The 27,985-nt window shown below is 40.6% G+C and overlaps 1 protein-coding gene across 2 annotated transcripts; it reads right to left on the minus strand.

Annotated features, from left to right (window-relative positions):
- Positions 1-1,782: 1,782 nt before the first annotated feature.
- On the minus strand, positions 1,783-27,780 carry taok2a (TAO kinase 2a). 2 transcript variants are annotated; one of them, XM_036589537.1, is made up of 20 exons: positions 27,012-27,780; positions 19,271-19,411; positions 18,738-18,809; positions 16,273-16,374; positions 16,115-16,160; positions 15,774-15,870; positions 14,269-14,382; positions 13,305-13,396; positions 12,862-12,955; positions 12,108-12,189; positions 10,819-10,986; positions 9,649-9,855; positions 8,285-8,437; positions 7,728-7,964; positions 7,304-7,432; positions 5,705-5,908; positions 4,912-5,151; positions 3,889-4,101; positions 3,298-3,480; positions 1,783-2,980 (listed from the first exon to the last, which is right to left on the minus strand). In XM_036589537.1, exons 2-20 carry the CDS (start codon positions 19,400-19,402, stop codon positions 2,060-2,062), a joined length of 3,486 nt encoding a protein of 1,161 aa, XP_036445430.1. In that variant the 5' UTR covers positions 19,403-19,411; positions 27,012-27,780; the 3' UTR covers positions 1,783-2,059. The 2 variants fall into 2 exon arrangements, with proteins under 2 accessions (XP_036445430.1, XP_036445429.1); XM_036589536.1 differs by having other exon boundaries at positions 3,880-4,101.
- Between the last annotated feature and the right edge of the window lie 205 nt (positions 27,781-27,985).

Consider the following 27,985-nt stretch of genomic DNA (forward strand, 5'->3'; position numbering starts at 1 on the left):
TGGGGGCTAGGAGTATTTCACTTTCTGTTGACAAAAGTCAGTCCAGAAATCTAGCATCTAATCTTTCAACGGATTCTGACAGTTTCACTAATGTAGTGTAGGGGTGGGAATCTCTAGGCACGTCACGATTTGATGTGATTACGATTCAGAGGGCTGCGATGCGATTATAAAACGATAATTTTTTTTCTATACAAGATTTCTATTTTTCTCACTGCGTGACAACTTGGAACTTTTAAAGCAAAGTATTTTTCAATATATTTCATAACTTCGGTTTTGGTCTAGATGTAGGGAGAGTGGAGGTCGCTGTGTCGGTAAAATATCTTTGAGAGGGGATGCTTTATTGAGATATAGAGATACAGGGCAAAAGCCCTGGTTCTCAAAGACTGAGTACGGATGCAAACCCTTGGCAATAAAATTTGCAAGAGCTTGTAGTTCGCTTCGTCCTTTCCAAGTTGAGTGGAAGTTTTGACATTGCTGGATCGATGGTCCTCTGGTTGGCAGCAACTACAACCGTGCGGAAAATGGATGGAAACGTAATATGGTTTCCCCCTCTACTCCATAGTAGCCAAAGTGCTTCCATACGCTAGCTCAAGGGTCGGCAACCAGCGGCTCTTTTGCTGGCCGCCTTCGGCTCCACAGCAGTATTCAATTTTCTAGGTAAAAATAAAATAATCCTCCTTTGCAGTAAAATAAAGCTCTGCTGATTGTTCAAACACAGTTTTGACAAAAAAATGATAAACACTGGAATTATTATAGCCTGTAACTGCCAGTTCACCTAGCTAGTAGCTAGAAGAGAAAGATTTAAGATAAACATCAATAATTCGGAGACATTTAAACTGCAACGAGAAACTGTCAAACGCTAAAAAAGCATGTGAAACTGAAGTCAGTTTATCGTTCTCCAGCTTCTTGTTTGAATTTTCCCATTTCACCCTTTGCAGCTGTTACATTCTGGCGCCTCAGGCACCATTTAAGGTGGAACAGGAGAATTCGAATGAGAAGCTGGAGAACGAGAAACTGATTTCAGCCTCGTAAAAAGTAAAACATTGAGAGACATTTTAAAAGCAACTGTTCTACTTTTGTGGGAAAGTTTCCAGCTGGTGATGCAAGAAAAGCAGCTACAGCTGAGCTAAAGCTTAATGCAGAGCAAAGCAAGTCTGCGTTTTTATTTGTATTATATTTTTAGACTATACTAGGACATTAGCAAGTCCTGAGACACATGGACTCAAAATTTTGTGGCTCCCAAGGTGGTTTGATTTTTGTTGAAAAGACAAAATGACTTATTAGCGTTTGGGTTGCGACCCCTGCACTACCTTTTAATGTAGTGTGCCGCCACAGACTGTCCGCGCGCTGCACTTTGCAAAGTTCCGCCTTTTGCGTTCCGTCAACATTACGTTATTAGTTAAAATTTAGAAAATCTATTTAACATTTGTGAATTGACTCAGAATCGTCCACGTCCGCATCGCGACGCATCTAACAATCGAGTTTTCTCCCCACCCCTAATGTAGTGTTTGTTACAAGGGTGTGCTAGCACTTCGCGGCAAGCAATTCAAGCATTGCTCTTTCTAGAGGTAGCCTGTTGAATTTTCTGGTCTACTGATAAATGTGTTCTTCCTCTCCACGAATACAAAAAAAAGCCCCCAACAGAACCACTGAATGACCATCCTGCCCTACAGTATTGGCACCATTCACTTTTGCATTCTACCTTCAAATATCAAGCACATACCCTTCTTTCTTCTCTCACTCTGTGACATCTCTGTCTTTAGCGCCTGTTTTTCCCCCCACCCCCCCACCCACTCCCTTGGTAACCCTGAGTTCAATCTACCTTATGAGTAAAGGTGATGACTGCTGCTCACTGTCTAAATACTGATCAGAAAAAGCCACAGCATGGGCTACGGCTAATCCCACCTGATTTACTATTAAAGGGGTGGAATGAAGATCTTTCAAATCCACACTAAATACCAGCCAACAAAGGCTCCAAAACACTAAAGAGCCTAACCCAACCCAACCCGAGGACCTCCCTTGTAAATTTCTCCCAAAGGCGTCTGCCTCCTTGGTGACTTTAGGAGTAGGAGAGGTGGGATCCATTGGAGATGTGAGAGGTGACTGAGGTGCTGCGGCTCAGGCCTCCATCTCCACCTGGTCCTCCTGGCCCTCCACCCGACGCTGTCCTCCTCAGGGGCCCCGGGCTGTTCCTCAGGGCCATCAGACTGGGGCCCCTCACCACTAGGCCCTCCCCTCTCCCTCCATACCCACCCTGAGAGGAGGAAGAGGAGGAGGATGACTGGGGAGAGGAGGAGGAAAGAGAAATGGGTGGAGGTGGTGGAGGAGGAGGAAGCAGAGCAAGAGACTGAGAGGAAGCGTGGGCAGAGAGATGGTGGTGTGAGTGTCCATGGGAGTAGGACGATGAAGAGGAGGAGTGGTGGCTCCCTCCTCCTCCGCCCCCCCACTCTCTCTCTCGCTCCCGATCTCGTTCACGGGTCTCCCGGTACAGGTGCGGTGTGCTCTGATGGTGGTACTGCTGCGGAAGATAATGGAGGCGATGGTGGGATGAGGAGGATGAAGAGGAGGATGACGAGGCTGACGAAAGAGAACTAGGCAGGCCACGCGATCCCAGTATGTCGAAATCTCGCTCGCTGTCCCTCTCCCTCTCTCGAATTGAGACTGACTCGACTCTCCCGAATCCAGCTGTGCTGTTCTGGCTCCTCCAGGAGGGGGGCGCTGCTGAATTCTGAACGCCATGGCTCCAGTGACTGCCCGAGCGGGGCACAGGGCGAGAGGGCCAGCCACCGGGCCCTGAGGAGGGTGGGTTGGGGTAGCCCTGGCTGTAGGCCTCAGCAGGGATGCCAGTGAGGGCCATGTTGCTGAAACCCAGCCGCATGCTCTCAGAGTCGAAAGCCTCAATCTCTCGGGCCTGCCGCTCCAGCAATGTCCGGATGCGCTCAGAACGCTCATTCTGAAGAGAGAGCATCTCTTCCTCAATCTGAAGAGAGAGAAGGATATATAGTATGTAATAATGTGTAACAAACATCTCTGCTTTGTGAAAGGCAAAACTTCGGTGTCTAATCCATAAAATTCTAACACGATTCTTTAGGAAATTATTTAATACACCATGAAATTTCAAAATCTACAATTTTACTATTTTGGTAGGATTCTGAATTATTTTTAAAACAAACAGGGGGTGGTGTTTTATTCTTGGAAACAGCCAGAGAATATATAACTGATACTAATAGATTTTAACATCATTCCAAAATCAATGTATATACGATACTTGCATGCATGTGTGCACACATGTCTCACCCTCTGTTCAAGCAGCGCTCTCCGGATGGATACTCTTTGCTCCAAGTCTTTAACCTCCCTCTCGTGCTGCGTATCAGTGTGCATTTTAATCTTGCTCTGATACGCGTTCAGCAGCTCCAACTCCTGTTGCAGCTGCATCCTCAGGACCTGGTACTCTGCCTCCTGCGTCTCATCCAATCGCAACTGAAGAGATAAGCAAAGGAGCAGGATGTCAGTGGAGAATCAGACAGTCAGGGGCTGAGATGGCTTTAGAGAGTTTCAGAGACATCTAGGTACCTGGTGTGATCCATACTCCCAAAACATCCCATATAATGGTTATATAAAATATAGGGCTTGCTTTGGTATTTGGTTCTCTATGTAGCATTCAGAAGCTATGTCTTTTTTTCATGCTTTCTATGTAGCCATTTAAGTTAAAAGAGCAACGATGCTCTTGGGTAGGAGCATATATTGTAATATGTGCCTTTGGTTATGTGGTGCAGGCATTAGAAGCACCATCTTACCATCTTGCACACATGCTCTGTGAACGGAATTGTGCAAGTGTGTGTTATGTAGTGTGTGAATTAGAAGGCGGTCTCTCCTTGCCTTACTCACAGCCTGTGTGGACAGCAAGTCATTAATGGAGTGGTCGTACTGCTCAGCCAGGATGGCCAGTTTGCGAGTCTGCTCCTCCTTCAGCCTCTTCAGCACGGCCTTGTGGTCCGACTTGGGTGTGGTCTCCAGCAGATGGTTCCGCAGTGCCTTGTACTGCCTTGTCTGGATCTTACACGTGTCCTGGAACTGGCGCTTGATCTGTAGCTCTTTAGTCTGAGAGGCCCAAGGTGTGTGGGGGCGGAGGGGGGGGCGCAACAAAAGACAAAATGTATATCTATACCATATTGTTGCTGTCGGAAACAAAACCTTGTATCTCCAAAATGATGACTTTACAGGAGAAGGATAAAAAAAAGTCAATAAAACCAGACTTTTTTCAAAGTAATTTTGGGCAGTTTCTTTTGGTCCATTCATCATGAAAATTACACACAATGTAAAGGGCAACAATTGCTTTCAAATTATGTCAAAAACTGAAAAACGACAAAAATGAAGATACAAGGTTTTGTTCCAACAGCAGCGATATGTATCATTGAGGTGGGCAACATGGCAAAAATAAGATCACAATACTTAGAAATTTTCATGATATCCATAATAATATTATTTTGAGGTCTCTAAGGTCTGATGAGTTGGAACAGACAAAAAAAAAAGAACCAAAATAACCCTGCCAAAGTTTTTTTCTCCTACCAAATAACACTACCAAAATCATGACAATAATATTAAAATATCATCATAAAATAATAGCATCAAAAACTAGTACAATGATTTTTGGTCAATGTTTCACATACTGCACTATACTAAACTACATAGGTTCAATTATTCTCTAAAGCATGCAGCTGGATATCAAGAAAATACTCGGAAAAGCATATTTTGATGTTGTGTGATGGAACGTATCTTGAGGATAAATATAGTCATGTTATCCAGCACCACTGCATCATTAACCACTCTAAAACCACAAACAGAAAAATTACTCGCTCACACTCACACATGGCTAGTGAACCCATTCTGCGTGCACCAATTTCCGCTCACCTTCAGGCTCTTGGGCTGCTGGCGGACCTCCATGCTGTGCTTCTGCCGCAGCTCCTGCTCCCGCCGCTTGTTGTAGTCCATCTGGTTGGCGAGCTCGCTCTGATGCTGCGTGCGGATAAGGTCAGCACGAGTGTGCTGCACAAGGCCCAGCTGCCGGAACTCCAGCTCCTGCGTGGACTCATGATGCCGCAGCAGCATTGCACACTCCAGATCCTTTTGTGTCTGACGCTTATTCAGCTCCTACAGGGTGATGCAAGATAACCATAATAAGACTGCAAGCAGTAAACAAGGCAAACATCATTCAAACTCAACCCAAACATGTAAAATTTTTAAAACGTGTTGTATATTTAATAAGCGTAGTAGGGTTGCCAAGTGTTTTGTTTGATACCAATGTGATAGGAGAACCACAAAGGCCCTAATTACTGCATTCTATATGGCAAACATCTGGTGCAGCAAAATTGAGCATTCAATGAAAAATGCTGTTCTCAACCAATAAGCTTCCAGACTCATAATGTGTTCCAAAAACCAAGGACTATTAGGTAGCCCGACAAATACAGGTGGCCTCGACAAAAATACAGATCGTTTAACATAACATCACAAATATCACGTTATATGTTTTGCATAAACACAACCACAATATGGCATATATTCAGAATACGATAATTTACCCTAAGACTCACTGACCTCACAGTACAGGATGATTAAGCCAGTGCAAAAGTTCAGCAGTTTGTCAATGACAATACCTGCACCAATAGCTTGCGTTGTCTGCATAGGTGTGCTGTGGAAGCATTACCTCTCTGAGCAGGTCTTGCTCCAGGTTGTGTCGTGCTAGCAGCATCTTCCTCTTATACTGTCTACACTGTAGCTCGTAATACTGCCTCTGGCGGCGTAGTAAGCCAGCCTCCTCCTCTGCCTGGATCTGCTGGAGACACTCCTTCTGCCTCACGAGCCACTCCTGTTTCTCCCTCTTAGGGGTGGACTGGTTCTCATTCAGCTCCTGCACACAAATCAGAGCACACTTTCAAAGTGAATTACACACCAAGGTTATTATCTTAACATTTTCATTTGTTTTTTGATGCAAGTTTAGTTTCACTTAGATTTAAGTGTGCATAAAGAGTTTTAATTTTGTTTTTATTTTCTGAAAAGTCCCATTTCTAAACACTCAAACACTAAAAAAAAAACAAAAACTAAAGTTTTTTCTCAGTAATTCTATTTTGTTTTAGTTAGTTTTTCAGTGGAGAGTGGAGTTTTAAATCTTGCTTTCATGTTTTCCATCATTTTTATTAAAGTTAACAAGCTCATTTTTTCACTGCTAGTTTTCATTTTAGTGCTAGTTTTATTACCCTTTAATTACCCTGCCAAACACACAAAATAGCAACAGTTTTTTCTTGTCTGTTCAGGTTGACATTGAAGTATATACAGATCTTTTTCTGATATTCATTCATTAAATTATTAGTTCTATATTTATTGTAAATTTTACTTGCAACATGTAGCAACAGCTTGGGGATCAATATAAAATCACCATAACAAATATACTGTCACTGTGTGAACAGAACCTTGTATCCCCAAAATGGTAATTTCACAGGAGAAAGGAAAAATGTTCTCAACTTGTGACGTACGTTAATGTAATGTAATTTTATTCCAAGCAATTTTGGACTGTTTCTATTGGTCTATTAATCATAAAATTTTGGAACAATGTGAAGGGAAAGCCGTCAGTTTAAAAAAAAAAAAAAAATCACTAATGAAGATAGGTGGTTTTGTTCCAACAGCAGTGACAAGCAAATGTAAAAATAAATTACCTTATACAGAATAATTTAAATAAATGAAACATGCATATAATAACTGCAAGTGTCATGTCCATAAAACAGATTGAAGAGAAACCAACAACCTGTGCTCTGACACACAAATCAACTGTAGCCTGTAAACAGCCTTACATAAGATTGCACACAAAGAATGTGTGGGTTCAAAATGCTTGACGATAGGGCAGATTTTCGACTTCGTGATGGTGAGATGAGATTGGTGTTAGGGTAAATGTTAGTCTACTATGTCACTAAACAAAAAAATATTAGCTGCACAAATTAGTCTAACTTAAGCTTATTTTATACCGAAAGCTATGTGTAAGGCAGCAAAGCAGAACACAAAACTAGACTTGAAGCACTGAGTGTGATGACTTTGTGATCTAAAACTCAGCTGTACTCATGAAAAAAAAAAAGGCCAGTTATGAAGAACTGTACTGAGTAATAAACGGAGATCCTGATTTAAATGCTTTTTTGCACAGCCCTATTCAGATTTTTCAGATAAAAGAAAAATTCTGATAATGTAGAATAATCTACAACAATATGCCTAAAATAATCTGAAGAATACATTCATGTTCCTTCCTGCATGCACGTACCTCTTTAAGCTGCTCCTTGCGCTGTCTGTACTGCCGTTTCTGGGACTCCAGCAGGCTGGTGAGCTCTTTCTTCTGCTGGCCCAGGATGTGCTGCTGGAACTTCTTCTCCTCAGCCAGGGCTGCTTTAGTCTGTGGAGCAGTGCAATAATTAGAGATCTACACACACTCAGCAAATCACAAACACTACAAATTCTTACTTAGAAACCTGCTTCAGCTCAGATCATTTCCACCCCATATTTCATAGTAGCAGTACACCTGAACTTACTTACGCTTACTTTAAAAAAATTCTCACTTGCATTACTAGTTTATTGTCTTGCTGAGCTCTGTAAAATTCTTTACAGAGAAATACTTTTGCCCTCTTTATCTTCCCTGTCTAAAACATCAAGACTTGCTCCTTAGATCTCTGTACATCCTGGACCCCCACCTCTTTCTCCAAGATTGCCTGATGTTTCTTGGCCAGTTTGTCTGCCTCGCTACTGAAGCTGTTCCTTTGGCTCTCCAGCTCTTTGTCCAGCCGCAGCTGGTGCTCATCCATCTCAGCCTTTAACTTGTTCTCCAGTGCCAGCAGCTGCTTCTGGTGTTGCCGCCGCATGCGTTTGTAGCCAGTCATTTGCTCCCGAAGTGCTGAGCCCTGCTCGTGCTCTTGGATCTGCCGCGTCACCTGGGAGACGGAATAGACATAGGGGCTTCCAAATCAGCCAGGACCACCACAAAAAATTGTCAAGAAAAAAAAAAATTGTAGAAACAGTTCATAATTTGGTTACAGTATGATTATCCGGTGAAGACAGTTACTGGTGGGTGCAATACTGTAAAATGGAAAGATCAGCAGAACAGACTGGCATGGACAGCATGTAATGACTATTAAACTAAAGAAAATACACTAGAGGAAATGTAGCACTTAATGTTAAACTAACATGTTGTCTTGGAATATTAAGGACAAAGCTCAGAAATGAAAGATGAGGTCCTGTTCTGTTTTCTCACCAGTGAAGCTGTGCGGATGGTGGCGAAGTGATCACGGTTGCGGTAGTGTGCTCTTCTGCGAGCTCCTGAGGCTGCCTGCTGTTGCTGCTGTTGCTGCTGCTGCTGGGAATCCATCTCCGGTTGGTATGGGTCATCATAGATATTATCAGGACCCTGACAGACATACAAATCAAGGAAAATAGCTACATCAAGGAAAAAAAAGTCACATGAAGAACAAAGTACAGGGAGATTCACTCGAAAGAGGCCCCGAATATTCTGTAATAACTCTCGGCTTGGCTTCAGTGACTGGTACTGGCCCCTTTGGCAGAAACAACTTTTGTTTCCTATAACCGTCTACCAGTTTCGGACATCTACTGGGAGAAATTCTAGCCCATTCCTCCATGCAGAGTTCTTTCAACTGTGCACTGTTTGAGCATATCCTTGCATGTACAGTCTGTCCCAAACCCCTCACAGCACTTCAACGAGACTCAGATTTGGGCTTCGACTAAGCCATTCCAAAACATTAAATTTCTTTCTTTTGAGCCATTCCTTTGTGAAGTTTACTTGTAACAATAATAATAATTATAAACAGTACTTACAAACCACTTTTCAAGAACAAGGTATTGTCCAAGATATTCTCTAACAGTGCACCTGATTTCAATTTGACATGTCTGAAGTAGTGATTTACATTGGGGTGTACTTGCTTTTTCATGTAAGAAAACAACATTAGTTTATTTCAATTATATAAAGGATGACAAAAATGTTATTTCTAAGTCTCACTTGTTTAATTATATTACCTTCATCTATTGACATTGTTTAAATTAAGCCTTGATGTCAGTATCGCCAAAATGTAGAAAAAGTCTTTGGCCCACATGATTGTACACACAACCTACTAAAATAAAACTGCTTGTGGCTATATATTCTTAAGACCTATTCAAGTTCAGGCTTACTTGGGAAGTACAATCATTTGCATGATTACCAACAAGATCCATTATTTTAAGCCAAAATGATTCGCAATGTGCGTAGTCAGATTGCAATAAGGTCATTGTGAATGACCCGCTGTAATTTGCTGAACCTGAAGCACTGCTAACAGACATGTACATGTCTATATATGTGATCACATATGCTATCGAATGTATGTAACACTTACATTAACAACCAGACTATCATCTTTCAATCCAGACTGCCTTTAATTTCGGGGTATTCAGAAACTTCATCCTGTGCTAATCAGCCAGCCAAATCCTTCACATTGCTTTATAGAACCCCCCCATTAACACAAATCCAGCTCAAACAGGGCTATAGACAATCCTGCATTCAGTCTATGTCTCTCTCTCTCACCTCCACAATACTCAACTCCAAATACACAAACACACACATCTACTTACAGAGGGCCGGTGAATGATGGAGCTGTTGGAGGTGACTGTGTGCTCTCCTTCTCCCATCATGGCCATCTCAGCACTGTCATCTGAACCATCAGCCAGGCTGTTGACTGAGGAGCTCTGGGAGCTGGCACTGATGGACATGGAGGGCACCGATTGAGAGCTCTCCATGCTGTTTACCGTGCCTGTCCGCAACAGATACTGCTCCACATCCTACACACATGCACACACATACACATTATCTATGCACATACATAATAATCTGACCAAAACAACTGATCAAAACACGAAAGAGCAACACAGGTGTTTGTGTGTTAGACAAAGGGAGGAAAAAGACAGAATTAACAAAAACACTGAATAACATTTTAAAGAAAAAAAAAAGACCAAAACTGATGCAGAGAGCCAGTATGAAATAGGGATGTGCGCAAGTACTCATGTACATGATTAACTGTTCCCAGTATAGGAATACTGAATTCACTATCCAGGTACTCATTCTATTTCATAACAGAAAGACGGAGAAAATACAGAGACAAAAAAATCAATGTAATGGGACTTTAGATTTTAACAGGACTGTTAAAAAAATTGTTACGCTTCACTTTTGCTTCTTTTTGTGAAAATGTATAGCACATTCTGCCACTCCATAACAAAGTGCATTAACACGAGCGTGTTGCCAAGAACATGTTAAAGACGTACTTCAGAAAACCGACTGTTAACTTGTCTAGCTGATGTTTGCTAGGTCCAGAAACATTAGGAATATATTTCTTTAACAAACTACATGTTGGCACATGTTCCACTGAGGAGAAAAGACCTTGTGTAAGAGGACAAGTCCTCATCAGCATGTAGTGTTGTATCGGTAAGCTGTCATTTTGGTTTCACATCTGAAGACGCCACCTCAGTTACTCATCCAACACGAAAATTAGGAATTTCCCTGAGCATTTTTAAAAAGTAAAACGTCTTCAAATGTACTCCTCTCACGGCTGTAAATTTTTGCGCCTCTTAACACCAGAGCTACAACCTAAAAGAGTAAGCCATACTTTAATTTTGGCCGAAGAAACTTTTTTCCCTTCCCTGTGGTTAACCAGATGCCTGCTAATTAACTCATGCTGATTCTCAAACATCAAAATTAACCAGGTTGCACATCTCTAGTGTGAAAAGATGTTAGCGTGGAATTCATACTTCCTCCTCCTCGCCTCCGTCTTGTGTGGGGCCATTGTGCGTCTCCTGGAAAAGAATTTTCTTCATCTTCCTGTATTGCAGGTTGTCCAGCTCCCTCACTGCATCTTTAGTGCGTGCGATCAGATCCATCACCACAGACAGGGGGCGCTCTCGACACAGGAACCGATGCTGCAGGAAGATAGCAGGTCAAAAAGAGAACATAACACATTCCAGACTTGCATATACAAGCATATCAGCAGTTTTCAGCCAGATCAGTGTGTATGTGACCATGTCATTTGAAGTCAAGCAGAACGTGTATCAGTTAGATCAGTTACAACCAGCACTTTCCACACAGCTTATTCAACACAAAAGTGAAAGTTTGCATTAAGGCCGGGTGATGTATAGTACGTTATTGATGTACTGTGATACTGATTTTCACTTTCAGTCAATTTTAGTGATACATTTGATATTGAGCATTATACACATTACGTAGTGCCCAAAAAAGCAGTGTCCCTGTTGTCAAGCAGTTTGTTTTTAGTTTGTGATTCTATTTTGTGCACTTTACTTCAGATATCCAGAACAGTTAATTGTCAGTTACTGGGTACTTCAGATTGTACTAAAGGAGCATTTTACAATATATAAATATTAAACATTCTTTCTCTAAATGTGCTTTCTGTTTGTTTAATGTTTACAATATTGTGTAAGGTTCCCTTTTGTCTACTTTATGGAATAAAAGGGTGAAAATAAAAAGTATTAAAGGTTTATAATATACTATTTTAGCACAATGTACTACCATTAAGGGAGCTTGGGTTCTTTACCTTTATTAATGCTAACTTAAAGTACTGCCCAGCACTAATATGTATGGGTATGCACACACCGAAGACATTTAAAGCATATCGTGGTTGTTGGAAGAAAACCTCATCTCTCAAATGATAACTTTACAGGAAAAGGAAAAAAAACATACTTTACTTTTAAGGTAAGTCAATGGAACCAGTGTTTTTGTCCAAGTAATTCTGAGCCATTTGTTTTGGTCCATTCATTAAGAAATGTACATACAATGTACCGGACAACAGGTATTTTCAATTTATGTTAAAAACTGAAAAATGACAAAAATGGAGATACAAGGTTTTCTTTCGACAGAAGCGATATGCAAAGACTGTGCCACTGCACCAGCTGATTGTTGTCAACTTGTATAGGATATAAATGCCAACATATTGCTTCTCTCTAAGTGAAGGTAAAAAAGCTGGAAGAATACTGATTTAAAGTGTATGAGAGAATGTGTGTGTATGTACTCAGGGGTTCAGTCTTACATTGAGCAGCACGTCAGAGGTAGGCCTGTCCTGAGGAATCTTCTGTAGACAAGAGTCCACAAAGTTACGGAAATAATCTGACCTGAAAATATAAAGGAAAAGGATGAGCAACATTAAATGTGAAATATGACCAGTATTTATAAAGCATTAAGAGTGCTTTGGCATGGACCAGCGTAAGATACAATGATAACAGATCCTAGGTCAACACTCCTACGGTATGTATCAAGGTTTTGGAATATTCGAAACAGGTTTTTTTGGCTTGATCAACATGCATAGACCAAGTTCGATACAGCCTTTGTTCTACTTTTTCCGACACAGCTATATTTTGACCTAAATGATAGAGATTTTAAAAGCGGTGCAACATACAGAAACATTTTCTTGGAGATTCAATTTTCATACTGTTAAAGGTTAAACATTTTTTTAAATTATTTTTTTTTATTTTTTTTAAATAAAGTTTTAATAAATGTTAATCTTGCACAGTAGTTATGTAGAACAATTAATAACTACACCAGCACTAAATGTTAAAAAAAACAAAAAAAAAACCAAAACCAAACATCGAATTCAAGTCAGGCTGCAGGCAGTTTCAGAATGATTTCTCTATGCTGGCTTTTATTCTGTGTGTGCAGATTTAAGTGTTAAGTCATAAAATCTAATGTTAAAACAAATTATCCCCAACTCATACAATTTATAAGTAAGCTGAGAGATATTTAACACAAAAAAATGAACACCAAAGAGCACACGTAGAGATGCTTACCAGTGATTTGACGCCAGGATGGGGCTTTCGTTCTGAGCAATGTGATATAAGGCACTCATAGCATTCATATTAAACAAGGGCGGTTTTCGCTCCGCTAGAGAAAAATATGAGAGAAAGAGAGAATGAATACATAAAGGTTACAAAAGACAAGGTAGTGATAATGAATTTCAGAAGTGAAGGGAAGTGAAAGCATCAAGAAGCAAGTGAACAAAACAAGAGGAAGGGAGAAAGACAGAGAGAAATAGAGGGAATGAGAGAGATGTCAGCTTGTAACCAAAGCAGCTTATAAACTTAACCCCAAATCCCTCTCCTGACAGGCCTCACAGACACAAAATCCCACACACAACCACACCGGCCTAAATGTCTACTGTGACCTACAATCACAGTGGGTGTCAGGTGCTGAAAGTTAAAGGTCATCTGCTGGTCATCTGGGTAGCACTCACCTAACTCTATGCAGGTGATTCCCAGAGACCAGACATCCACCTTCCCATCGTACTGACCCTCATCCATCGCCAAGATAACTTCCGGGGCCATCCTGCACACCAGAGGGCAAAGAGCAAACATCAGGCAAAAAAAATCAAAGCTGGGGGGCAGAATTTGGCTAGTCAAGTGAGCCTGGCTAGTCCTAGTGGCCAATGGTATAAAACCTGCCTGGTGCCAAAAAGTGTTTCATTATAGACTTTGACTCAGAATTTTTCCTGATTTTTTTTTTCTAATGATATTTGAGACTCTGTTTTTTGTTTTATTATAGATATTATATTTTGATATATTATTATATATGATTCATTTTCCAGTGACTGCTTATTTTGGGGAGCGAAACAAGACAGCAACTTCTACTCACTGATTATGAGAACAGTCAATACCTTCATGACCAGTGAGCAGAAGATGGTGCCATCAACCAGTCAGCACGAGGTGTCAAAGTATGAGATGTGAAAGATATACATGCAAATCTTCCGTGTATGTGTGTCAAACACACTCTAAGGCACTCTAACTATGTCAAAGATTCATGTTTACAGATTTCTCCTGCAGATACCACACCATCCTGTTACAGTGTGGGAGAGACAGCAGTAATTATCTGCGGGTGCTGTAGCCTCAGACAGGGTGTGGACAACAACTTACCCCTTCTTCACTCATTCTGAACTTATTTATTGAGCCTAAAACACATTAATAAACCTAAAGTTCTCACTCTGTAAAAACATTTTCTTAATGCAGCCAAATAGACTATATTATATGCTTGGTTGGCATACTTTTTAATCTGACATGATCAAGTACATGTATTTCAGAGATTTCAGAGGTTAACTATTACTGTTCATCTAAGAGCAACACCTTCATTCACCAAAACCATAAAACACACACACCAAAATCACAAACACACTTTGAAAGTTTTACATAATGTGTTTCTCTCACCAGTAGGGCGTGCCCACAAAAGAGTTGGCAGGGGCAACGATAGAGGCAGAGCCAAAATCTCCCAGTTTCACCTGGCCAGGCTCAGTCAGCAAAATATTACCTGCCTTCACATCCCTGAGAGAGAGAGAGAGAGAGAGAGAGAGAGAGAGAGAGAGAGAGAGAGAGAAAGAAAGAGAGAGAAAGAAAGAAAGAAAGAAAGAGAGAGAGAGAGAGAGAGAGAGAGAGAGAGAGAGAGAGAGAAAGAGAGAGAGAAAGAGAGAGTGTGTGGGGGGGGGGTCACGAGAAAAAGTGATTTAGTTTGAAAATGTCATTTTTATTTGCTAAAAGTAAACGTGAAACAATAGGGATGTCCCAATCCAGTTTTTCTTTATTTGCCCCTAATACCGACCCTTGTACCAATCTTTCTATTTTATCTATCTTTCTAAATACTTGTGAAAAACAGTTACTGGTTTTCTTTGTAAACCACGGTAAAATCACAGATGGTTAGTTGAATTACCAATTCAGTTTTAATTATTATTAAAACTGTGGTCGATTACCGCGCTTTGAAAAACTTTAACCTTAAATACTGTCCAACATCAACCAAAGTTAGCAACAGTCACACAGACGCAGCCACACGGGCGTAGTACGCAACGTGAGCTTTGTTTTATGTCAGTGTAATCATGGCAGAAGCCAGTGACTGTGCTCCCGACATTTTTCAGCCTTCTAAGAGGACTGAATCTGAAGTGTGGTCGTGTGGAAAATTGACTGAAGATGGTCACCCTGTCTGCAGTACATGCAGATAGAAAATTGCTGTGAAAGGGGGCAACACTTATGATTCACCTTCGTGATACTACTCACTACTGATGAACACATCAGAACAGAATTACATAAATAACATTAATATGAAATTTCCATGCCAAACATTTAGCATAGTGCTAGGAAATACATAATCTATACCGGTATACCATGAAACTGTATCATACAAGCGCATCTTAAATGAAGAGCTGTGCGCAGTGAATGCCTTGAAGGTTTGGTAATGGTTGTGATGGTTTTGTTTTCAATTGGCCGCAACTTGTCAGTGAAAATCAAAGCAGGAGCGTATTTTGTACATAGTTCTGGTGGCTTGCCACATCGTAGCTGCTCGCTCACATTTTATGTACCAGTGTTCAGACAAAACATGGTTAGCCTGAACACAGTGGAAACTTTAGAGCTGCAGATACTACAAGCTTACATATTCCACTATAAAACTGCTCCACAATGAAGACATCGCTATTATATTCTGAAATCATGCCTCATCTAAACTATCAACCATTAAAATGGCTGGACTGGATCAAGACATTCCAATACCTATTACCACATTTAGAGACTAGAAAAGAGATCATTTCAGAATCACGCGAGATTTCCACATTTATTAGCTAATCAAGATGCTACAAAAGTTGACTGTTTTACTGGCAGAAATGTTCTCCATGTTAGATTGCTATGAAATAAGCAGCAGAGAAAAGCTCTTAGGAGCCATGAACGCTCACCTGTGGATCATGTTGTGAGAATGAAGGTAGGCCAGACCCTGCAGTGCACCATGGGTAATAGCAGCGATTTCCACTTCCTGAAGGGGCTTCTTATGCACTGCAGGTGTAAAACACAGCCAAAAGAATCAGCAACTCTCAATAACAAGCACTTCATCAGAAGTTTATTAAAAGCATGGAACTTTTGATAAAGAGTTGTATTTAACAACACTCCAGAGAAGCTGAATTATATCCAAAGACAGAAGGCAATGGCAGTGGATAAAGCAAGATGGCAGAGGGGACTGAAGGTCGTTAGAGGGATGGGGGAAGATAGAAGAAGATATAAAGACGACATTGCTACTCACCCTCTAAAAGATCAGAGGCAGAACCCAAACAATACTCCATCACCAGCTACAAGGGAGAGAGGGAGAGCAAGAGAAACAGAAATCATTGAACGCTGAAGCTAAATCACAAAACTGAATTACGCATAATGAAAAACATACATATATACTTGCAGACTTACCCAAGCTGTGTGTTCCCTCAGATAGCAGCCTTTGTACTCGATGATGTTGGGGTGCCGGAGCTTCTGAAGGAACTTGACCTCTTTAATGATGTCTTGCCATTTCTGCGTAGAGATAAAAACAGCAGAACAGAGGGTGAGTATTGGGAGTGAAGCCCAGTGAAGTGTTATTACAGGATCTTGTTGATAAAAAGCCAGGGAGGCGGCCACCATGATAAAAGCGCACAAACGTATGAGGTTATGCCCAGATGTCTCCTACAGGGATGCCCTCAAATAGGCCCCATGACGCAGCCATTACCAAACTCTGGTATATACGCTTCGTTAGGGTGCAATATGTCCCAAACCGCGTATGTGAAGGGTGCACTGAAAATGCTTTGCAGAGGCTAAAGCAAAGAGCAGAGCCATGATATAGGAAACAAACCTGTCCACAGACTGTATAGGCTCAAAGGGGAGAACCCTGTCATACATACCTCAGTCACAACTATTTTTTTTCTGTAGATGGCACACATTCATGTGGTGTGATAATAACCAGTGCTGAAATGCAAGCATCAGAAGTAAACCCAGCGGAACTGCCGCCATCATTGACACCATCTGACCCAACAGCTGGAGAAACTGGTGAAAATGCAGTCTGCGCCCAGTTGAAACTGCATGAGGCAGCTGCAAAACGCACACATTCTGCGCTCTGACAGACAAGCTTGGCTGGCGAGAGAACATATTTCCAACCCTAGTTTTTGGCTGGGAGCTCTGTTTTAAATTGACCAAGAGACCCAAGCACTGCATGTGAGACAGCACAGCCTCTGTGTTCTCCTGAGTTTTCCCCTTCGACCATGCCATTATAGCCAGGTCATCCAGACAGGTGAGCATGCGCACTCCCCACCTCCGCAGCGGGGTGAGAGCCACTTCTACACACTTTGTAAAAGTGCAAGGAGCTAGGAAAAGCCCCAACGGGACAATGAGCCACTCGTGTGCCACATCCTTGAATGCAAACCCCAGACACTGTCTGTAATCTGGATGAACTGAAACATGAAAATATGCATCTGTGAGATCTATTGACGTGAACCAATTCCCCAGGAGGACCAAGCGAAGGAAGTGATGAAGTGTTAGCATTTTGAATTTGAAAACTTAAATGCTTGTTTAAAACTTGGGACACCGTTAAACCTGCAAGCGGCAACTCCTGACAACAGTCCTTTCACCCACAGTGACAATGCACATGCGCTTTTGGAATGAAGGCAATTCTAACCTTGTTGAGTAGAACAGTTAGCAGGCTCTCAACGGGCAGTTGGTCTCTGAGTTTGGCCAAATATCGCCTGATATGTCTGTAGGAGGGTGCCTGAACTGATAGCCTTGGCCGTGCCAGCCCGTCTTACTAAGGCAATACAGCAGTTCTTAGAAGGAAGCACAGCAGGCCCTGCGACCCAATGATTGTGAGATGGAGTGAGGTAAGCTGCCAGTGACAGTGCCATGGGAGGAGGGTTTAGCAGCTCTACCTCCTCATTCCCTTCTAGATCGTGAAACTGAGCATAGCCGGGTATCGCGGTGCGGGTCAACAGCGGTTTAGCCCATGACGATATCTGCTACTCTGATGAAGCCCAGGAATAGCAGGAGGCTATGTTTCACCATTGTCGGGACAAAGGAAAAACCCAGCAAATCTTTTTGCCTTTTTAGCCAGGTGGGGGGCAGGCCACTCCACATCCAGTTTCTGCGCCACCCGGCGATATGGGAAATGGAGGAGGTATCGGTCTCGTCCTGTTTTCCCTTCACAACCGCTGAGGCAGGTATAGCCTGCAGCTACTCTTGCTCGTCCTCATAGAAGCCATGCCCGTCTTCACCAAGATTTAACGCATAGTCATCATTGAGGTCAGCTGAAGGCTCAGAGAACTGAGGCTCATTTAGAAAAGCCAACGATGAGGAATCCAATTTGCACGTCTTCCAAGTTCTCCATGTGCTCAACCCAGTCAAGGCAAGGATCCCCCTTCAGACTCAGCTGCTTCGACGTCCGAGTTGGACAGCTCAGCCTTTTCAGAAAACAGGGGATCCTCACAGCCCACAGCTGTTTGTCCAATAACTTTTTCGACGAACGTCACTCAACATTCGAGGGTTGACTGCCTGAGCTGGTGACAGAACGTACATGCATCACGTTGTGCTAAAGCTTTCCTAGCATGGGACAAGCGGCTTTCTTGCCAGGCTGAGACAGTGCTTGCGAGCTTATTTCAGATAGATGCTAACATGGCTAAACAGGCAGCACAGAGACTTTGCAAAGTGAGTTTAAGAGACTTCAAAAGAAGTAGCAAAATCCTTCAAACAGTGCTCCACAGAAAAATGGAACACCAATGTGTGGTTGTTGCCATTCTTGCCTATTGGAACACCACGTTTTAAAGTTTTGTGCTAAACGGATTGGGCTAACCTGTGCTGATTTTGTGGCAGCTTCATGCATACAGATAATAGCCAAACTTGAAGCAGCTGCTTACCTCATTGGACTGCTTGCCACTGTAGGACATCTTTTTGATGGCCACCACCTCGTTGGAGCGAACATCTCGTGCCTACAAGGAGCAGAAATTAAATGAAGCTCAGGCTACAGAAACACACCATAACTCACAAAAGACCGGCACAATATACTGTTTGTTAATCGTACTGCGACACTTTGCTTTGAGTTTACAGAAACACGTGATACGTAAATGGGCCCCAAACCACAATGTCTTAATGTGTGAGAACTCAGTCGGTCTGCATGAGTGGTTCTGTATGTTTTTTGATGAATTAAGGTAGTCACACGATCCAACAAAAGAAAATATTTTCTGGTCAAAGTAATACAGGTCAATCATTAACCATATTACTTCAAATGTTCAATTGTACAAGCTGAAGTCATATGCTTACTCTCAGACTTTCAGTACCTTTCTATACAATCAATACTCTGTCCTGGAGAAGCAAATGGTACTTTTAAAACTGATACATGCACACAAACACACACACACACTCCCCAAAAATCCACGTTTTCAGCTCTTACAAAGTAGACAGCTCCAAAGCTTCCGTGGCCAATCTCTCTGAGGTCAGCGAAGAGTTTCTCAGGGTCATCTTTGTAGAAGAGATCTGCTACCTCAGGGTCCTTCAGACTCCCTGCACGCACACTTGCAGGCATGGCCAGCTCCTGGGAGAGCAAGTGAGTGAGAGCTGTTAGCGCAACTGGTGCCTTAATTCACAAGGCTCTGAAAATTCTGGTCAATTAAAAGAAAAGCATGCAGTACTGTAATTACATTTTAGTGGAAAAATCCTACTGTGCAGTGTGACTTTAGGCTGGGAGAGACACTGAACAACTGCTGTGTTTCATTAAAAAGAGAACATAGTTAGTCTGATTTAACTGGATCTAGAGTGGTGCAGTTTGTGAAACGTTAAACAGCATTGTGCCAAGTGTGTTTTATGACAGTTTCTGGTGGCACTACTAGTGTATAGTGTCTGCATTAAAATACTGTGATACATATCATGTACTGTAAAAATGCCTTTAAGTACTGATATGATTCTTTTACCATATTTCCCAATTCTATATGAGGGCATTTTAATTGCCCCTCGAACATAAAATATTCATAAAATTCTACTTACATTATTTTTGTAGCACATTGTGCTTTGTGTATTTCATAGTGTCTATTAGGACTAAGAACTTTTGGACAGTCATCACCAGCTACAGCCTTACCCCAGGGCTATGTTTTTCTTGCTTGCTTAAGCTGTGTAAGTATGTAATGTGCTAAAGAAATATTTTAAATAGTTTGAATAGCTTTAGTTCAGTACAGAACAGTCAGCTCTTGAATCTGCACTCTTGGGAATGCTTGTACTCTTGCCTAAAGCAAGGGAATGGACCATCACATGGCTTAGACAAGAACAAGTGTCTTATTCAAACAAAGTTATGATGTGCTATTCTGGTGGCATACCTATATTACCCTCACTAGCCCACGTAAAGTTTAAATAAAACAGCCTGTGTTGTGACATAAATACAGACAAATGTGAAGTATCTAAAATACTATGACTAGGGCTGTCATGAGCTAAGTTTATGGCCTTGGGTTGCATTTAAAAATTCTATATCACAGACATTTTTTATTTTGGAAATAAGAGTTTACTCAAAGCTTTAAGTATTAAGGAGCAAAAATTTCCTATTTTGAATCAAAAACCAACACATTTGCATAAATCCTCCTATTCAGCAGACAGCAGTGTAGGCCTGGCAATTCATATTGAAGTTATAAGGAGTGTTTTAGTATGGAATGCTTTCTGAATCAGTCACAATGCAGGTTAGTCGACTGGAACAGAGGTCACACATATACAGAAAAAGATACATTACATATACAATGAGGCTGGAAAATGGTTATGTAAAAATGAATTGCAACTGTTTTTGGTACATAAAATTAAACAAAAGTTGTAAGTGGGGAAAAGTACAAAAATAATTTACAACGTTGGCCTTTTCATTACATGTATGTGTTAACAGACCATTTTGTTTAAAAAAATATTCTGAAGCATACATTAAAAATCCTATATTGTTTCATTTCATACACCAAAGGCAACAAGAGCTGGACAAATGATCTGCTCACATGCATGTTGTGGTATTTCTTGTGCGACATGCAGGCTGCAAAACCATGCTAGACCAAAAACACATGTGTGTCCATAAGCAAACACATAATTTAGTAAATACAAAATGGCAACAGATAAAACCCTTGAAGAACATCTAAACACATGATGTCAAGAACTTCACTAACTTTTTTCAGTTCAGTGCAGGCTCACTGTCGCCACAATATTCACAGTTGTCTTAACATGGACAAAAGTAAGCCAATAATGCAGGGTTTGTGAACTGGCAGTCTAGCACACTTCATTCACTGAGCATCAAGTCCAAAAAACAGAGGTGATGGTCTTTGTGGCAAGAAGGCCCAGAGCTTAATTTAAAGAGAAATCATAATATTTAAATCACAATCACAATATTACCCAGTAAAAAAATAAATAAATAAATAAAAAGTCACAAATATATACTTTGCCCAAATCATTCAGCTCTAGTACCCATCGATGTGCAGAAAGCCAATCAAAGTGTGACTGGAAAAAATTCCAAATAGTTGCAGCTATTTAAATGTACAATACATGTCAGACAGTCCAGGCACATCTATGGTTTGGAGTCTGAGGCAGAGGCCACTCAGCGGTTTATTTTTATAAGGCAGCGCATGTTTGTTCTGAGACTTCTGGACATCCTCTCACAGGCATATTATTCGTCACACTACAAAGCAGTCTACAGAGTGCAGGCTCATAGAGGCCTATAAGTGTCTGTGCACTCTTTATTATACCCACACAATATACAATAGTAACTATATACTAACAGTGCAAAACTGTATATTTATCCAAACTATACACTTATCTGCCTAAAATTCTTTTACCTAGCATTTTTTAATTCGGTATAATGATGATGCCAATAAACTTCATCCATCTCATCACTTTGTTTCATTAAAATCCCATAATTCAGCCTTAGAACTGTTAGGGTCCCTGACTGAAACACATTAAAAGCCACTGGCTTCTGACAGGAAGAAAAACAGAAGCCAAAAGATTTTTATTTATTAAGATGCCAAAAAGACAACATGCACATGCTCCACCCTGACCCAACATGACGCTTCTCCAGGAAGGGTACTGCATATTCATTTGGAAAAAAGTCAAAGAAAAGACAACTGGCCCTTTTAACAACCTGCAGTCCCAACCTCAAGCTGGTAGCAAACTCCACAAGAGGTATAAAAAAATAAGCCCCATCTCTATTACGGCTTAACTGATCCCTATATGTGAATTCCAGCACCACTGGACTAGATGGTTTGATTACAAAACATGCCATTTGTAGAGAGTTATTTTCAAGTCACACAAATACTGATGGCATCAAATACATCCTGATGTGAAACCTGAGGAGGTTTATAATAATAGTATGCAGAATAACCACTAAGGCAGCAAGGCTGGTTTGAACAGCACTGAAACTGTCAGTTTTCTCTCAGGGTGTAACAACACATGTTTTGAGTTCTGATACGGTTTTTAATTCTGAGGTCAAGACTGTATTAGATTCAATAGATATTTTGAGTTACAATTTTTACTTTGGTTCTACTTGGCTCCGATTACGAAGTTCTTAAAAAGAACTTTCTTCAAAAGCCCAAAAAAATCACGACAAAGGCTGGATATTGTTAAAAAAAATTTACACTGATAATACAGATGTAAATGTTAAACTGAAAAACAAAAAAAAACAAACAAAAAAAAACAATCAACCAACCAACAAACAGTTGTTTGACCAACGCTATCAAAAAAAAAAAAAGTTAATTTAATTTCCAATACACAACAGTTTCTCTTTCAATAGGCGGGTTCATCTTTCAAGTTGAGGAACATTTTTGAATTGTACTCATGAAGGCATAGATGGCCTACTAAAAAACAAAGCATGCCACTAAAAACAGTGGTGTTCAGAAGTTACTTTATGAGAAAAGAATACCTCAATGTATCATATTAAAGGAAAATATCCGCAGGCGATAAGAAAGGCTATTTCGTCGCTGGCGTCCCAAGAGAAATTGTGATGTGCAGCATGAAGACATGAGCAAAGCTAGCACCGATCATGGCATTTATGTTTGTTTTAACTTGCACTAGTAACAGATGGTACACACAACTTTAGAGCTTTAGATTGTAGACCTTTCAGTAAACCATCAATGAATATTACACTCTTTTCATCAACTTTTTAATTTTTGGTCAAATATTAAACAAAACCGAGCTCTTATGTACTGCTGGCTAATTAGGTATTGAAATTTGGTTTTGAAGTCATTTGGGCAGTACCACAGAAAGTATGGAATTTCAATACCCAGACTTAACAGCAACTCTAGAAAAACAGCCCAGTCATTGGAGCGTTGTGGTGCCTAGCATGTGCCCCTCCCCATCCAACTGTACTCAGATAAGAAGCATCCAGAAGCCTAGTTTTAATAACTGACAGTGGTTTCCATGAAAGAAAGTAAATGAGAACCACTAAGAAGACCAATGCATCAGTGAAATAGATTTAAAATTTAATACACTGTTTCAAACATTAATTTTTCCAGATTTGTTTTTACTGTACTGAAATTTTACTGTGATCCAAACACTTGGTACATATTTGTAGGAATCAACTTATTGGTTAATTATGAAACAATCAGAACAGGCCAAACACTAAACTGTGCAATGCTGTGCCCTTCCAAATCTGGCCAGGAATGGCATGTTTCCAGGCTCTTTCACATCCTTGTCCACATTTAGCAAGTCTTTTTGAAGACCTCAAATATTTCCTAGGTAATTATGGGCTAAAAAACACTGTCACGAACATAACCCTCCAAACTATAACTCCTGCTGTCTGCATGTATATGACATTAGTGCCAAGCACCGCATTTGAAAGTGGCTACTTTCCTGGCAAACGAAGAACAAGAGCAGGTAGAAATAAGTCACAAACACAATCCACAGGACCTTCTGGTTAGCTTCATGTAATCTGTGCACTGACATGTAAGCAATGTTTTGTCTGAGAAAAACAGCAAGCAAGGAGGGTGGGGGTTTAAAAAAAAGAAAAGAAAAAAGAAAAACAGTAAACTGTTAAAAAAAAAAAATCACCATGGCAATATCATATTAGCATTGGCCTATTTAGAGCCAATATGAAGACACATTAACTAGCCCATGTTCCGGGTGAGAGGATAAACTTGTGTTTGTGCACAGAATGCGCTTGAGGCGATTTGCAGAGAGGCTAGAACATGTTCTCTCACAGTGGATCCTACTCTGCCTGTTTGATCGCTTATCATATTTTGGCTCAACACTATGAAATCTAAAGCAACAATATCTGTAGTGACCGTTTCCATTCAATCAGATCGTAGTAATAAGTAACAATATGGGAATTCCTGAAATAGTAAAAAAAAGAAATCTAAAAATCAAATAAACACTGTTTACATTGTTTAATGTGTAAAATGTGACATACATATTTAGAAGCTATATGTATGAATAATCATTTGCATGCAGATACTTATCAATCACTATCTGCATGGAAAACGGCCACTGAAATTCAGTGCTGGTTCCTTATCCTATTTTTCAACTCCTCAAAAATGCCAAAAGAATTCTTTTAAAAGTGTATAAAAATACAAGGAAGTGTAGATTAATACATATTTTAGGGTGGGGGAGATACTGTTTATAGTGCTTTACTAATATATGTTATGTAGCTTATATGCACATTTGTGTACAAGAATGCAGGAATTGTATCTTGTTTCAGCAAGTTTTATCCTTTTGTGGGGAAAAAATTATGCTCGACTTGGTGGCCAAAGTTTATAAAAGCTCCACAGGGTGGGACTAGGCCAATATGACTGACGTAGCCTCCCACATCAATGTTTTGCTCAAAACTTTCAGAAACTGATGGTAGACTTGAGCTGTGGGGGTGGGTGGGGTTCGGAGGTGAAGCAGCAGTATTATATGGGCCACACTTTTCCCCCTAAACAACCCAGAAATTAAACCAGTCACAGTTAACAGGAAGCTCTGTGATATAGCCTTTTATTCACTTCTTACAGGACTGGAAGCAGTTCTGCTGTTGAAGCACAGAACAAACAAAAATATATCCAGGTCACAAACATCTCAGAAAGTTTACAGTATGTCCATACAAGATGGATTAAATCTATATATGTGTACTAAAACAGGGGTGGCCAAACTTTTGTACTAGGTTTTAAGTTACTCTCAGTTACTTTACTTTCAGCAATACTTGTTATTTTGTTACTAAAACACTTTCAACACACACTTAAAATGAAAATTAAATATTTAAAGTTACATAAATTACAAAATTATGTTCTCTCATTGGATGAGGTGGTGGGAGTAGGGTAACTTTCCGGTAGCCCAAATTAAGCATGCTCACAGGCCAACTTTGCCCCATGGGCAACACTGTATGGAAATATCACATAACAGAACACATCATTTTGCCACTGTACTGTGCATCATGAAATTAGATTACATAAAAATGATTTTACAAGCTCAGTGACTTCACAAAATCGCTGACCAGTTGGTAGAATTTATAATGTATGATCTAGAAAAACAGACACTACTTGTAGGACTCATTAATACAGTTTCTAAGAACATCTTAGCTGTAAAGATATATATATATATATATATATATATATATATATATATATATATATATATATATAAACACACACACACACACACAAGGTACTGTTGTGGGCCTTGGTGACATTGTACTAGGCTGCATTTCAGCACCTTCGCATTATGTGATTAAAGTCATGTGGCAGTTACAATACATGCATTAGCTCAATATTCTACATATTCTGGATCAGATGTCGGCCTAGTCACCAGCCATCACGAGTTTCACACTGACGTGTGTATCGAATGCAGTTTTGCTGTGGATTTGGGGGCAGAGTGAGGGCTGACAGCTTTCACACACACCCAACACATGTTCATCCCTTTCATGCCAGTAGGGTTGCAAGGAGGAAATGAACCTCTGAAATGACTTCTCCCTTAAAAGGGGAAAGCTGATGCTATCTGGTGGTCTACACAGTAGGGCTGGGCAGTAGGGCAGATATACAGCGATACTGATACAGAGTGATACTGCTTTTCAGTTCAAGCAATGTCTTCCGTGATGTATTTGATACATAATGAGCACTATATTCATGATATAATAGCCATAAAATAGTCTTGTCCTGGTTAAAAAAGCAAGTTTTTTTTAAATCCAAAACACAGTTTAAAAGCCATATAAATAAAACAAGTACCAAGTTTTCATTTTGCTATCTATCTGGTTAATATTTAAAATACTTTGTAAGGCTCGTTTAAGTAAAGAAAATGAGGCAAAACAAATTATGTCAGGTTTATGAGCCGTTCTTTTAGCTTAGTGGACCAGTACTCAGGAAATAAGGGCATAATAACCTCATGATTGCGAACTTAAATATCATTTTGACAGTGATTTTTAGAAAGGATCAGGATATTTGATTTTCTCAATATCACCCAGTCCTACTATGCAGCCCTGAAAGCTGAGAAAGTCCATGATTTTAACACACTGAAACACAGCTAATTATGTTACATTTCCCCGCCTATAAGACTGCTGCTCTTTGAAAAGCTGATAAAAAAAAACATGCTGTTTCTCAATTAAATGCACTATGTACAGTAATGGAGCCAAACAGTGACACGTTGATTTCAATGATGTCTGCCAACAAGGCTGGACAACATTAAATGCTAGAGGAGTTCCAGCGCACCATCCCTTTAAGGCCTATAAATGTTTAACTGGTTTAAAGTGGAACACTAAGCAGACTGTGTGCTATCTTTACACACGACAAACGTGCTGCATTTCATGGAAATAAAAATGTGAAGATGAATCATAACGCGCTGACCTGAGAAAAATCCAGCTGGCTAACTTAACGTTACACTGAGGGAACACAAACTGAACAATAGATCAGTGTAAATCCGGACTCGAGCCCTCCGAAATCTTTTGGCCATTAAAACTTATCAATTATCAAAAAGCTGCGGGGTTGCAACGGTGATTTAAAAGCTGTATTTATGTTACTATGCACAGACTTTTTACAGCGCTTTTTCACAACCGGCGCTAACTTAGCTAAGCTACTTAACCTAGATAGGTTAACTAACGGCGGTTCTCATAGCACACTTAGCAGAACCGTGTCCAACTCTGCTGGCCTCCTCTCTTGTACAGACAGCAGCACAAGCTTGAATGGAAAGTAAAACTCGGATAGGACGGGAAAAACAGAGGGACTCACCGCAGGCTTACTGTGATCTCTTCTTGCAACGAATTAAATCTTTCTCCGGCTCTTTTCGAAATATCCGCAGCGTTTCCTGGCTGGTCCGTCGTCTGACCAAAGGAATACCTCAGTTCAAAATATGACCCATATTAGCTAGCCGGCTACACTTTCTTTCCTTTTCCGTACGAACAGCTGAATTCCTAGCCAGCTAGCTAGCTAGCTAGGGTAGCTAAATCCTTGTGCTCCGCAAAGGCGCTATATGTCCACTTTTATAACTAACGGCGGATTTCCCAGCAATGTTAGAAAGATAATGTCTAACTCTGCTGTCCTTTTCTCTTATGCAGTCACAAATGAGTCCAACTTACTGAGCGTCTCCAACAAAAACACATATGACCCATATTTAGCCAGCCACACTTTCTTTCCTGTTTCGCTCAAATTCCCTGTTCACGGCAGCGGGATTCTTAGCTAGCTAGCCAGCTAACGTTAGCTAACTCCTTGTGTCCTATGGCAGTCCAAACAAGCTGGCTAGTTAGCCAGCTAACGTTAGCCAGCTATCTTTATCCTTCCTTTCCCAACTGTCCGTTAGCTAGCTAGCACCTCTGCCTAGCTAGCTAACCTAACTGTTTCCAGTCTCAATAAAGGGAACGGCCTGTATTCTTCCTCGCCGATTCCTGTTCCTATCATATTGTACGGTCACATCCGTATTTTTAAATTTCTTTTATATTATTTTCAGTCGGGCTGACTCTCTTATCTGATTGTCTTTCTTTCTCGCCCCCTTTTTGTTCAGGAAACGCAAGATGGCTACGTGGGGCGGGAGCCAACGGAAAGAAGGGCAGGAGGAGAGACTCTTAAAAATGTATTTCCTGTGAGGTCTTTGAGGTCTTTTGTATTAGGAATAGCGCCATTTTCAGAAGGTCAAGGGATTCGGGAATAAATGAATCTCATGTGACTGAAATATGACATAGGTTCAGAGGCATTTGAATAGTTAGCTA

The sequence above is a fragment of the Colossoma macropomum genome, unplaced genomic scaffold (assembly GCF_904425465.1).
Source record: "Colossoma macropomum unplaced genomic scaffold, Colossoma_macropomum, whole genome shotgun sequence".
Classification (NCBI taxonomy): Eukaryota; Metazoa; Chordata; class Actinopteri; order Characiformes; family Serrasalmidae; genus Colossoma; species Colossoma macropomum.